Below are 12,469 nucleotides of genomic sequence, written 5' to 3'. Positions count from 1 at the left end.
ATTTGGGAGACGCTTCTTAATCTGAATGCCGGGGATGGAACAATGACATTCAGATTAAGCTGAGGGTGGTGGGCTCCTAATTAAGTTGATCGAGAGAGTTAAGCAGCTAGCTAATGCAGTGTCTAAGTTTAGCTGTTCACGACAGAGCCCCAAGTAGAGTTATATCTCTTTCAGCTTGGGTTAGATATTAAGAACTTGTGATTGAAGCTAATCCAATTGGAGTTTAACTTTGTTTGCTTTAGATTAACGTGATGTCTTGTGATGGATGCATACTGGCATACAGGCTAGTTGTTAATTTGTCAGTTGTGTCAGTGCGGGAAGGATCTGCTGTAAATGTGTTCAAGTTTCCAGTTTTTTCTCCGCTCTCCGGTCTGGTCTAGTTAGCGTGTGTTGTGCAGTGACCTCGGTTAATTCTGAATTGACGGGGAGAAAGGAGAGCGGTTGGATTGCAATTGACGCCTGATTTTGGCAGCACCGTGCAGTAACACTGGCACTGCAGTGGAGCACCGTGCGTCCCGCCGTGCTCACGGTTGCACCGCGCGGTTGGCATCGTGCTCGCCTTCGCCGGCTTCGTGTTCATCATTTCTAGTCAAGGGTAGAATGGATCAGACAAACAAATATATAGCTGTATGATTAATATCTGTATATATACTGTAACGCAATGCAACATTTTTTCTGCGGTTCTTTATGTATATATGCTTCTATGCAGCTGCTGCCATTTAATATCCTTGAGCTGAGAGAAGAAAATCAGTATATTAGTTTAATATACCTGACAGAAGCAGGAAAAAAAAGAAACTAGTCAGGGCACTATATCTGTATATACATTGCATAGCTTCATTATGCTAATATTTTTCAAAAGGTTAACAACAACTCAGTAGTTATATCTGCTCACATCCTTTGTGTTGATATATAACTTCACTTGAGACTTGTCTCAGTTTAATTTTCAGACTTTGGTTTTTGCCATTCAGAAATTAAACAAGTCACCCTGATCCTGGTGTTCTTTGGTGGATCTCTAGCGCTGAGTTTGCCTCATCCATGGCGACCATACTAGAAGCTCTGGTTCGATCATGTGCCAGTAAGTTGCAAGATGTCATTACCAACGAGGCCATACTAATCTTAGGGGTGGAAGAAGAGCTTGCAGAACTGCTGCGACGAGTTGAACTAATTCAGTGTTGTATATATGACGCTGAGAAAAGGAGGGCAAAAGAGCTAGCAGTAAGCAATTGGCTTGGCCAACTGAGAGATGTTATATATGATGTTGATGAAATCCTGGACGTGGCTAGATGCAAAGGAAGCAAGCTACTGCCTGACCATCCTTCATGGTCATCAAATAAATCAGCTGCATCTAATGGCCATTCAGTTTTCTCTTGCTTTTGTAACATCGGTCCACGTCGTGATGTTGGTGTTCAGATTAGAAGCCTCAACAAGAAGATAGAGAACATTTTGAAGGACAGCATATTCTTAACATTCGACAGTGGTACACAATCTACTGGAAGTGATTCAACATCTAAACTGATAAGAAGCTCCAACCTTATTGAGCCCAACCTTGTGGGAAAGGAAATCATACATTCTAGCAGGAAGTTGGTGGACTTGGTGCTTGCAAACAAGGAAAAAAAATCTCACAAACTCGCTATTGTTGGAACCGGAGGAGTCGGTAAGACAACACTAGCTCAGAAAATATACAATGACCAAAAAATAAAAGGAAGCTTCAAGATACACGCATGGATTTGTGTTTCACAAGACTACAACGAAGTTGCTCTTCTGAAAGAAGTTCTCCGCAATATTGGTGTCTATCATGAACAAGGTGAAACCATTGGAGAACTGCAGAGAAAGCTTGCAGAAACAATTAAAGGCAAGAGTTTCTTTCTCGTTCTAGATGATGTGTGGCAGTCCAATATATGGACGGATTTACTAAGAACTCCATTACATGCAACAACTGCTGGAGCAATATTGGTAACAACACGAGATGTCCAAATTGCAATGACAATAGGTGTGCAACATATCCATCGAGTTGATCTTATGTCAGTAGATGTGGGATGGGAGCTACTTTGGAAGACCATGGATATTGACGAAGAGAAAGAAGTGCAGAATCTAAGAAACATAGGGATTGAGATTGTCCGTAAATGTGGTTGCCTCCCTCTTGCAATCAAGGTTACTGCTAGTGTTTTGGCAAGCAGAGATCGAACAGAAAATGAGTGGAAAAAGATTTTGAGCAAATATGCTTGCTCCGAGAGCATGCTTTCTAATGGAATGGAGGGAGCTTTATATCTAAGCTACAATGAGTTATCGTATCGTTTGAAGCAGTGCTTCCTTTATTGTGCATTGTATATTGAAGATTATGCCATTCTCCGTCGTGTAATTACCAGGTTATGGATTGCCGAAGGCTTTGTTGAGGAGCAACAAGACCAACTACTAGAAGACACAGCAGAAGAGTACTACTATGAGCTAATCCATCGAAATCTCCTCCAACCTGATAACAAATCTTTTGACCAGGCTGAATGCAAAATGCATGACCTCTTAAGACAGTTTGCTTTAAACATATCAAAAGAAGAATGTTTTATTGGAGATATTGAAACATTAAGGGGTGTGAATATGTCAAAACTACGACGAGTTACTGTTGTGAGTAAGAAAGATAAATTAGTGTTACCTAGAATGAACAAGGTGGAAGCTAAGGTGAGGACGTTCTTTACTGTTCTTGGTCCCCGGAGCATTGAGGATACATTGTTCAAGAGGTTTCTGCTTCTTCGTGTTTTGGTACTAAATTACTCACTTGTACAGAGCATTCCACATCATATAGGAAAACTGATACATCTAAGGCTACTTGATTTTGATTATACTGGCATATCCTGTCTTCCGGAATCTATCGGCTCCCTGAAGAACCTTCAAATTTTGAGCTTGAATTATTGTGATGTTCTGCACAGTCTTCCTTCAGCGATGTCGCAGTTGTATAGTTTAAGATGTCTCAGTCTTCTTGATACAAAAATAAATCAGGTTCCAAAAGGGATAGGAAAATTGAAGTTCCTCACTGATGTGCGGGGATTTCCAGTTGGAGAAGGAAGTAATAATGCTGATGTACAAGATGGATGGAAGTTGGAAGAGTTGTCATCCGCGTCGCTGCTGAGGTATCTTACATTGGTTAACTTGGAAAGAGCAGCTTGTTGTAGTACAAATACAATGTTGATGGATAAAAAGCATCTAAAAGCACTAGTACTAGAGTGGACATCATATTCAGAAGATATTGGAAAAACTGAGAAGGTGTTTGAGCAGCTAATACCTCCAGCCAACTTGGAAACCCTATATATTATTGGGTTCTTTGGTCGGCGCTATCCCAGCTGGTTTGGTAGCACCTGTTTGTCTTCACTGGTACACGCAATCCTCAGAAATCTACGATGTGTGAGTCTTCCACCGATTGGCCAGCTACCCAACTTGAAATATCTGAGGATTGAGGAAGCATATGCAGTTACCAAGGTTGGACCTGAATTCGTTGGTTGCACGACGGCCCACTCCATATGTAGTCAGTTGGTTGCTTTCCCTAAACTTGAATGGTTAATCATCAGGGATATGCCCAACTGGGAGGAGTGGTCCTTTTTTAAAGAAAAAATAGAAGCTGCTCTTAATGAAAGGGGAGAGGATGGAACTGCTGAGATTCAGAAAGAGGATGCCCCATCTGCAAGGGTGCAACTGCTGCCTCGTTTGGTGAAGTTGAAACTTGATGGTTGCCCAAAGTTGAGGGCTCTTCCGCTACAGCTTGGAGTGGACACTGCCGGATTAAAGCACCTCGAACTAATTGAAACAAACAACTTGAAGGCTGTGGATGACCTCCCACTGCTCTCTGAGCTCCTTATTATTAATAAATGTGAAGGCCTGGAGAGACTCTCTAATCTCCCTCAAGTGTCAGAGCTTCGTGTAAATGGTTCTCCAAACTTAAGCCATGTGGATGGGTTAGACAGTTTGCGGCAGTTGTGGCTGGGTGAGGATATGGAAGAGATCTCCCCTAGTTGGGTGCTTGGGCTTCAAAAGCAACACCAGCGGCTTCATGACGAAGACCTGGATGTTTACACGATGTTTAGCAGCTAGATGGCACAAAGGTATGAACACTGCATATATATACTAGTTGGACATTAATTTTTGTGCCTTGGTCTCTTGTGTGTTTGTCATAACTAGTTGTTAATTACTATGGTTTGTTCCCTAATTCATGTTTATATGTTTGACAAAATGGTGGCAGCCTCTAATGCTGATGAGTCATGGCGCAGTTCACTTCGACGGGCAAATGGCGCGCAAGACATACTAAGTCAAGGAAGTGCAAGTACGTGGGTGTTGTAGCGGGCTTTTGAAGGAAATGTCCTGTTTTTCTTTGGGCAAGTGCTCTCCGCGATGTATCAAATTCCTTTTTTTTTTCCTTTCCTGAACTAGAGCCGGAGACCTTCGTTGTACTGAACCAGCATGGCACTGTTTCATTTTTTGAATGTGAGCAATGGTTTCCACTTTTTGCTGCACAGAACCTGTCTGACACGGTTTCCTTCTTTGAATATGACCGATGGTTTTCGTTTTGGCATGCATGATTTTGTTCTTTGAATTGAATTGGGGTCTGACGGTTTGCCACACTGAAATTGCCTAACCTGTGTCTCCAAACCTGTTTTGCCTGTGTGTGTCCTGGTGAAGGAAAACGACGATGATGATGCAGAACTGACACAGCTGCAGAATAAACAGGGCACGAGCGTGTGCAGTTCGGCGAAGGTTGCTACGAAGGAGCACAGCCCCGGCAGGAGAGCCAGGAGGTACACTACGCCGGAGCTCTGAACTTCGGCAAAGGGCGGCTAGCGACGACGATGGAGGGGACCAAGTATGTTGTGAAACAGCTATCTAGTCCAGGGGATAAGCGTGAGCTATGAAGGAGAAACTCTGTTCTCTGCAACTAAACAGAAGAACAATAAGGAAATTGCGGAAACTACTAGCGTCTGTCGTAGCGCTACGCAGTGCACTGCTCTTCGGTACTACCTTCTCTGAACTCAGTTACTATGTGATGGAGATGAATGCAGCTTATCCCCGTCTTAGTCACGTGCCTACAGTTTAAGTGCAAATGCGTGAAGGTCCATTTAGTTGGAAGGAATTGGATATATTAGATTAAGTACACTTTTTTTGGCATGAAAGATTAATTAGATCGTTGCCTGCAATCAAAACTGAAGCGAGGCGTTTCTGTGTTGTGCATTGGTGTACTACAGCTTGCCAATCTCTTTCAGAAGACTTTTCCAGCCAATGGCCATCTTTGTGGACTGTGTTGTGTGGCCACGAACCGCAAGCAGAGGAGGGCCGGCCATTTATCATCTACTGATGTGTGGTAGCTGGCCACTACTGTTGCTTGGCTCTTGTATGCTGCTGCTATTGGACCAGGCAAAGGCATCTCCAAGTCTCAGAAATCTTCTTAGAAATGGAGGTTTTGCCTTGATCTTTGTTGATGGTCATCAGTGGCTTATCAGTTTAGCTATCCTCTGTATTCAGGTATATATATTCAGTTCAGTTATGTGCACTTCTGACACTACTTTGTTTTGTTCACTAGTTGCTCAATAATCTTGTCTCATCCATTGCAGGTGCAGCAGCATTGTTTCCCCCCTGGTAGTTGTTCGATAATCTTCTGTTATCTATATTGTGATTCTACCTTGCACTTGACCTTGCGAGATCTTTAAAACTACCGATGGGCTAGAAGATTGGTTTGTAAGGTAAAACCTTGCTACCGTACTTCACAGAGCTTGCCGCTTTGGTTTCGGAACTACAGTGGAATAAATTATGATGATTGATAGGCTAGCTTGTACGAAACCAATTAGAGTTAAGATGAACTAGACAAACAGAAATAAATAGCTGGATGATCTATCTGTATCACTCTATGTTGTAACTAAATGCAACATTTTCAGTAGTAGTTCGGTGTGGAGGCCACTATGCAAATTGGAACTGGAAAAAATAATTACAGAACAAAATGCCAGATGATCAAGAATTTAGACCTCAATACTTGCCGTACCGCTCAATCTGTAAGTGCATAGCTATATTATGCTAAATTGTTGAACATGTAAATGGCAACCCATTAGTGTTAAATTTCGTGAGCCTTGTCCCACCTTCGAAGCATGTTATCATACCTTGTGCATTCATTTCAGCTTTCAGTTTCTGCATTTCTCAGGGAATATCCTAGTGTTTTTGGTGGACCTCTGGCGCTGAGTTTGTCTGATCCATGGCGGCCATACTTGAAACTTTGCTTAAATCAAGTGTCAATAAGTTGCAAGATGTAATTACAGATGAGGCCATACTAATCCTAGGGGTGGAAGAAGAGCTCACAAAACTGCTGCGGCGAGTGGAACTAATTCAGTGTTGTATATACGATGCTGAGAAAAGGAGGACAAAAGAGCAAGCAGTAAACAATTGGCTTGGTCAACTGAGAGATGTTATATATGATGTTGATGAAATCTTGGATGTGGCTAGATGTAAAGGAAGCAAGCTACTTGCTGACCACCCTTCACCATCATCAGGCAAATCAGTTGCATGCAAAGGCCTTTCAGTTTCCTCTTGTTTTTGCAACATAGTGCCACGCCGTGATGTTGCTGTTCGGGTTAGAAGCCTCAACAAAAATATAGAGAACATTGCAAATGACAAGATATTTTCAACTTTCAACAGTAGTATACAACCTACTCGAAATGGTCCAACATCCAAACTCATAAGAAGTTCCAACCTTGTTGAGCCCAACATTGTGGGGAAGGAGATTATACATTCTACAAGGAAGTTGGTGGACTTAGTGCTTGGACACAAGGAATACAAATCTTACAAGCTTGGTATCGTTGGAACTGGAGGAGTTGGTAAGACAACACTAGCTCAGAAAATATACAATGACCAAAAAATAAAAGGAAGCTTCGAGATGCATGCATGGATTTGTGTTTCGCAAGACTACAATGAAATAACTTCTCTTAAAGAGCTTCTCCGAAATATTGGTGTGCATCATGAGCATGGTGAGACCATAACAGAGCTGCAGAGGAAGCTCGCAGAAACAATTGAAGGAAAGAGTTTCTTTCTCATTCTTGATGATGTGTGGCATTCCAATGTATGGACAGATTTACTAAGGCCTGCATTTCATGGAACAACTGCGGGAGTAATATTGCTAACCACACGAGATGATCAAATTACAAGGAGAATAGGTGTAGAGCATACCCATCGAGTTGATCTCATGTCAATAGAGGTGGGATGGGAGCTACTTTGGAAGAGCATGAACATTGAGGAAGAGAAAGAAGTGCAGAATTTAAGAAACATAGGGATTGAGATTGTTCGTAAATGTGGTCACCTCCCTCTTGCAATAAAGGTTACCGCTAGTGCTTTGGCAAGTAGAGATCTGACGGAGAATGAGTGGAGAAAGTATTTGAGCAAATATGTTGGTTCTGAGAGCATCCTCTTGGATGAAATAGAAGAGGCTTTGTATCTTAGCTATGATGAGTTACCGCATCGTCTCAATCAGTGTTTCCTTTATTGTGCTTTCTATACTGAAGATTCTATTATTCGGCGTGATGAAGTTATCTGGTTATGGATTGCTGAAGGCTTCATTGAGGAGCAGCAAGACCAACTACTAGAAGATATAGCAGAAGAGTACTACTACGAGCTAATCCATCGGAATCTCCTCCAGCCAGATATTCTAAGTTTTGACCAGTCTCAATGCAAAATGCATGACCTCTTAAGACAGCTTGCTTATAATATATCAAGAGGAGAATGTTTTACTGGAGATATTGAATCATTAAGGTGTGAAAATATGTCAAAACTGCGACGTGTCACTGCTATTATTCAGAAGGATATGTTAGTTTTACCTAGAGTGGATAAGCTGGAGGTTAAGGTGAGGACTTTCCTAACTGTTATGGGTCCATGGAGAATTGAGGATACATTGTTCAAGAGATTTCTTCTTCTTCGTGTTTTGGTACTGAAATACTCACTTGTACAAAGTATCCCAGGCTGTATAGGAAAATTGATACATCTACGCCTACTTAATCTGGATTATACTGGCATATCTTGTCTTCCGGAATCTATTGGTTCCCTAAGGAACCTTCAAGTACTGAGCTTGAGGTGGTGTTATGCGCTGCACAATCTTCCTTCAGCGATGACCATGTTGACCAGCTTAAGATTTCTTAATTTTCTTGGCACAAAAATAAACCAGGTTCCACGAGGGATAGGGAAACTGAAGCTCCTCACTTATTTAGGAGATTATCCAGTTGGTGATGGAAGTGATAATGATGTTATACAAGATGGATGGAAGTTGGAAGAGTTGTCTTCTTTGTCGCAGATGAGGTATCTTAGTCTTGTTAAATTGGAAAGAATGGCTCATTGCAATACAGATGTAGTGCTGACGGACAAAAAACATCTGAAAACACTAACACTAGGGTGGACTGGACATGGAGAGGGATCATATTCAGAAGAAGATGCCAGCAATGCTGAGAAGGTCTTTGAGCATCTAATACCTCCACCTAACCTGGAAGACATACGTATTATTACATTCTTTGGTCAGCAGTATCCCACCTGGTTTGGTACCACCTGTTTGTCTTCCTTAATATACTTGACACTCGTAGATGTACGATCATGTGTGGAACTTCCACCGATCGGGCAGCTACCCAACTTGAAATATCTGAAAATAAGCGGAGCATATGCAGTTACCAAGGTTGGACCAGAATTTGTTGGCTGCAAAAAGGGTGATCTTGTATGTAATGAGTTGGTTGCTTTCCCTAAACTTGAACGGCTGATCTTCACGGATATGCCCAACTGGGAGGAGTGGTCTTTTTTTGAGGAAGAAGTTGCTTCTGCTGATGTAAGAGGAGAGGATGGAGCTGCTGAGATTCAGAAAGAGGATGCCCAATCTGCAAGGTTGCAACTGCTGCCCCGTTTGGTGGGGTTACAACTTGACAATTGCCCACAGCTGAGGGCTCTGCCACGACAGCTTGGAGAGGACACTGTCTGCTTGAAGGAGATCCTTTTAATGGGAATAAACAACTTGAAGGCCGTGGAGAACCTCCCAGTGCTCTCTGAGCTCGTTATTAGGAGATGTGAAGGCCTCGAGAGAGTCTGCAACCTCCCTCAAGTGACATACCTGCGTGTACATGGTTGTCCAAACTTAAGCCGTGTAGAGGGGTTCGGCAGTTTGCAACAGCTGTGGCTGGACGAGGATATGCAAGAGGTCTCTTCCCGCTGGGTGCATGGGCTTCAAGAGCAGCACCGGCGACTTAATGGTGAAGACCTGGATGTCTACACGTGGTCTAGTACTTAGATGGCTCAAGGTATATGTTAACACTGCATACTGGTTGGATATTTGTTGTTGTATATTTGATTCTCTTTTTTTTTGTGAACGGTATATTTGTTGTTGTATATTTGATTCTCTTAGCAGCCAATGATTCATGTTCTAAGAATTCAGTTTTCTCCCTCAGTGGACACATGCATAAATTGCATCTTTGTCAAGTTGTATGCCACTATATATGCTTATGCAACAGAAATGCTTAGACCTTTTGCAGACTATTCCAGAATTACTTCATGTCCATTGGCAGCAGACTGCAAGCGTGCAAGTTATTAACTGTCATAAAATGTTGCTCTTAAGTTGTTTGTGTGTGTTCCTTCTCTAGCTAACATGATTTGCAAACCCATGGTGTTGCTTAGATTCTCATAATCATCCTCTTAGAGTTTATATTAATGTTGGGATCTATTGAGGGTTTGTCAATTGTCATAGCTACTAACTATTTCTGTCTTCTTTGTTGGCGGTGTAGGACTGATGGCGCGTTCGCTTCGACAAGCAAAACATCAGACATACAAAGTTGAGGAAGCCTGCCAATGTTGAAGATGCGCAAGTTCCGTGATGGATGTGTAACGAGATGGTGAAGAAAGAAATTGTCCTGTTTTCCTTTGGACATGTGCCCAGGAAATACTGTATTGTTTATTTCTGAATTTGGGCCAGAGGCCTTTGCTGTACTGAATCTCCTGTCTGTGTGGTATTGTTTCACTTATTTATTCCTAAACTTGAGAGGCTGAAGGCATCTGCTGCACCGAACCTGCGTGGCATGGTTTCGTTCGTTTAACTTAACCGATGGATTTCGTTTTGGCATGATTTTATTTTTTGAATGGAAGTGATGGATTTCATCTTATTTTGTTTCTGAACTTGGGCCTGAGGTTTTTCCTGTGTAACCTGTAAAGCTGTGTTGTATTGTATCGTCAAACTACATTATCAGAAGGATTGTTTAGCAGGATTCCAAAACCAACAACAGTAATAATAGTATATAGGCGGAGTGAAGATGGCTATGATGCGTGCAGTGCGGTGAAGGTCGTTGCATATGGAGGTACCCTGCGCCCGAGCTCTGGAACTTGGGCGAAGGGCGGAAGGCGACTACAGCAGATGCGCTCAACTGCATATGGAGCGTGAAGTATGAAGGGGAACCTCGATTCCGTTCAGTGATCCACCGGATGGCCCAGGCTAGCTTACAAGCAGGTTCCTTACCGAGTACCACTTGGAGTTGGAGGGGACGTGCGGTCTCACTGATTTGCGGGGCCCAGCATCAGCCTCACCTGGAGTAGTACTCCACTGGCATCGATCCCCCGGTTCAGTTTCGTCAGGCTCAGAATCTTACAGGTGTTGCTCTGCTTCGGCTCACTTAGCTAGAGCGTGGCCAAGTGGTGTTCTCCACTGGGGCCACGCCTTTTCACCCAGCGTCGTTGCATACGGTTAATAATAAAGGTGGTGTTCTGCCAACCGCCAATGTGGAGCTAAGCTGTGCAATGTGGAGGGCTGCTAATTACGTTTGCTCAAGAATATTACGTCAGGACTGCAAAGGCAATATCTAGCTATTGCTACATACTCCCTCCGTTCTCAAATATTTGTCTTTCTAGACATTTTAAATATGTCAACATACGAATGTATGTAGACATATTTTAGAGTATAGATTCACTCATTTTGCTTCGTATATAGTCATTTGTTAAAATCTCTAGAAAGACAAATATTTAGAAACGGAGGGAGTATAAGCCTCTGGTGCCCCATGCAGGCTAGTAGCTAAAAGGAAGATGCAGTTTCATGTGATTTCGGTCGAACCTATGTTTTTACGTTCGTTTTCTTGACCCGGCAGCGGAAGGCAAACGTCGTTCCATACTTTTTTTTTGGACCATATTTTTTCATTTTTTTTCTTCGAGCTTTTCTTGCTATACTATATTATTTTAGTTTTATTTTCTGAACTTTTCTATTTCTTTTATTTTCTTTTCTATTTTATGCTTCTTTATAGGTTTTCCTCATTTTTGGTTTCTTGTTACAAGAAGCACATGAATATTTTGGAAAATACATAAACATTTCTAAAAGTGTGCAAGCACTTTTTCAAAATTACACAAACATTTTCTTAAAAAGCCATAAACATTTTTAAGTTACATGAATATTTTAAAAAATATGAACACTTTTAAAAAATGGACATGACTTTCTTTTTTTGTTTCATGAACATGTATTAAATTACATATGTTTTGGTCCCAAAATCCATCAACAGTTATAGAAGTACATAAGTGAACATCTTTTGTTCTTTTTGTGTATATGTTTTCCGACGTACTTTTTCCTGTTTTATTTATTTTTATGTTTTTAACTCTTTCCTTTTTTATTTTCTATTTTCCTATTTAAGTTTTTTTTAAACATGGTAAACAGATTTAAAACTTGATTAATAGTTCTTTTAAATATGAGATGATTTTTTTAAAACAGAACGGACAGTTTTAAATACATGTTGAATATTTTTCATGATGATTATTTTTAGGCTTAATGAACATATTTTTTTAAACACGCTCAACATTTTTACCGCTCGTAACAAGCGAGTTACAAAAGCATCCTAATGGGGACGCCAAGTGCACCTCCTCCCCGCTACATGGGCTGGTAGCCCAGCGGTGAGGAGTGATGGCCTGTGCAGCGCTGCTTGGGCCAGGGAAAAGGAGCCCGGGAGGAGTGGAAGGCGACGGGGTGACGACAGCTGGGCGTCAGCGAGGTCGCCCCGAATCCGGCTGGGCATCGGCATGCTCGCACCCGAGAGGAGTGGTGGCGGCTGGGCTCACGCCGTCGCCGTTGCCGTCTCTTCTCTTACTCGCACTCCGACAGCCCACACACCGTCTCCGTCGTCTCTTCTTACTCGCGTGGCGTCGCTGGAGATAATCAGAGGGCCAAGAAGGGCAACCTCTCTGTTACACTCCTCCTTGATAATCCCCAAGTGCAAGGAATCATCGTAGCACTTTCCAAAGATGGAAGTGATAAGTATGGAGTGTCGAACCCACAAGGAGCTAAAGGTAAGATCAATATTCTCTCAAGTCCTATCTGCCACTGATACGACTCTACGTGCACCGAACGTTTGCTTCAACCTAGCAACGAGAAATAAAACTACGTTGTGGGTATGAAGAGAATAACTTTGCATGGTATCGGAGAGCTAAAACATAAAAGTAGGTGCTGTTATCATAAAGT

At 42.1% G+C, this 12,469-nt stretch overlaps 2 protein-coding genes across 4 annotated transcripts; both read left to right on the top strand.

The window, feature by feature from the left end:
• The first annotated feature begins 1,020 nt into the window (after nucleotides 1–1,020).
• LOC125547667 (putative disease resistance protein RGA4) lies at nucleotides 1,021–4,080 on the top strand. Its single transcript, XM_048711477.1, has one exon. It carries the CDS (start codon nucleotides 1,036–1,038, stop codon nucleotides 4,075–4,077), a length of 3,042 nt encoding a protein of 1,013 aa, XP_048567434.1. The 5' UTR covers nucleotides 1,021–1,035; the 3' UTR covers nucleotides 4,078–4,080.
• Nucleotides 4,081–5,290: 1,210 nt separating this feature from the next.
• On the top strand, nucleotides 5,291–10,044 carry LOC125542397 (putative disease resistance protein RGA4). Of its 3 annotated transcripts, XM_048705425.1 has the most exons (5): nucleotides 5,291–5,499; nucleotides 5,589–5,717; nucleotides 5,910–6,023; nucleotides 6,170–9,287; nucleotides 9,768–10,044. In XM_048705425.1, the coding sequence occupies exon 4, from the start codon at nucleotides 6,221–6,223 to the stop codon at nucleotides 9,275–9,277; it is 3,057 nt and encodes a 1,018-aa protein (XP_048561382.1). In that variant the 5' UTR covers nucleotides 5,291–5,499; nucleotides 5,589–5,717; nucleotides 5,910–6,023; nucleotides 6,170–6,220; the 3' UTR covers nucleotides 9,278–9,287; nucleotides 9,768–10,044. The 3 variants fall into 3 exon arrangements, with proteins under 3 accessions (XP_048561382.1, XP_048561380.1, XP_048561381.1); XM_048705423.1 differs by lacking the exon at nucleotides 5,910–6,023; XM_048705424.1 differs by lacking the exon at nucleotides 5,910–6,023 and having other exon boundaries at nucleotides 6,154–9,287.
• Nucleotides 10,045–12,469: the final 2,425 nt, after the last annotated feature.

Source organism: Triticum urartu, chromosome 3 (assembly GCF_003073215.2).
Source record: "Triticum urartu cultivar G1812 chromosome 3, Tu2.1, whole genome shotgun sequence".
Taxonomy (NCBI): domain Eukaryota; kingdom Viridiplantae; phylum Streptophyta; class Magnoliopsida; order Poales; family Poaceae; genus Triticum; species Triticum urartu.
This window is presented reverse-complemented; position numbering and strand designations above follow the sequence as displayed.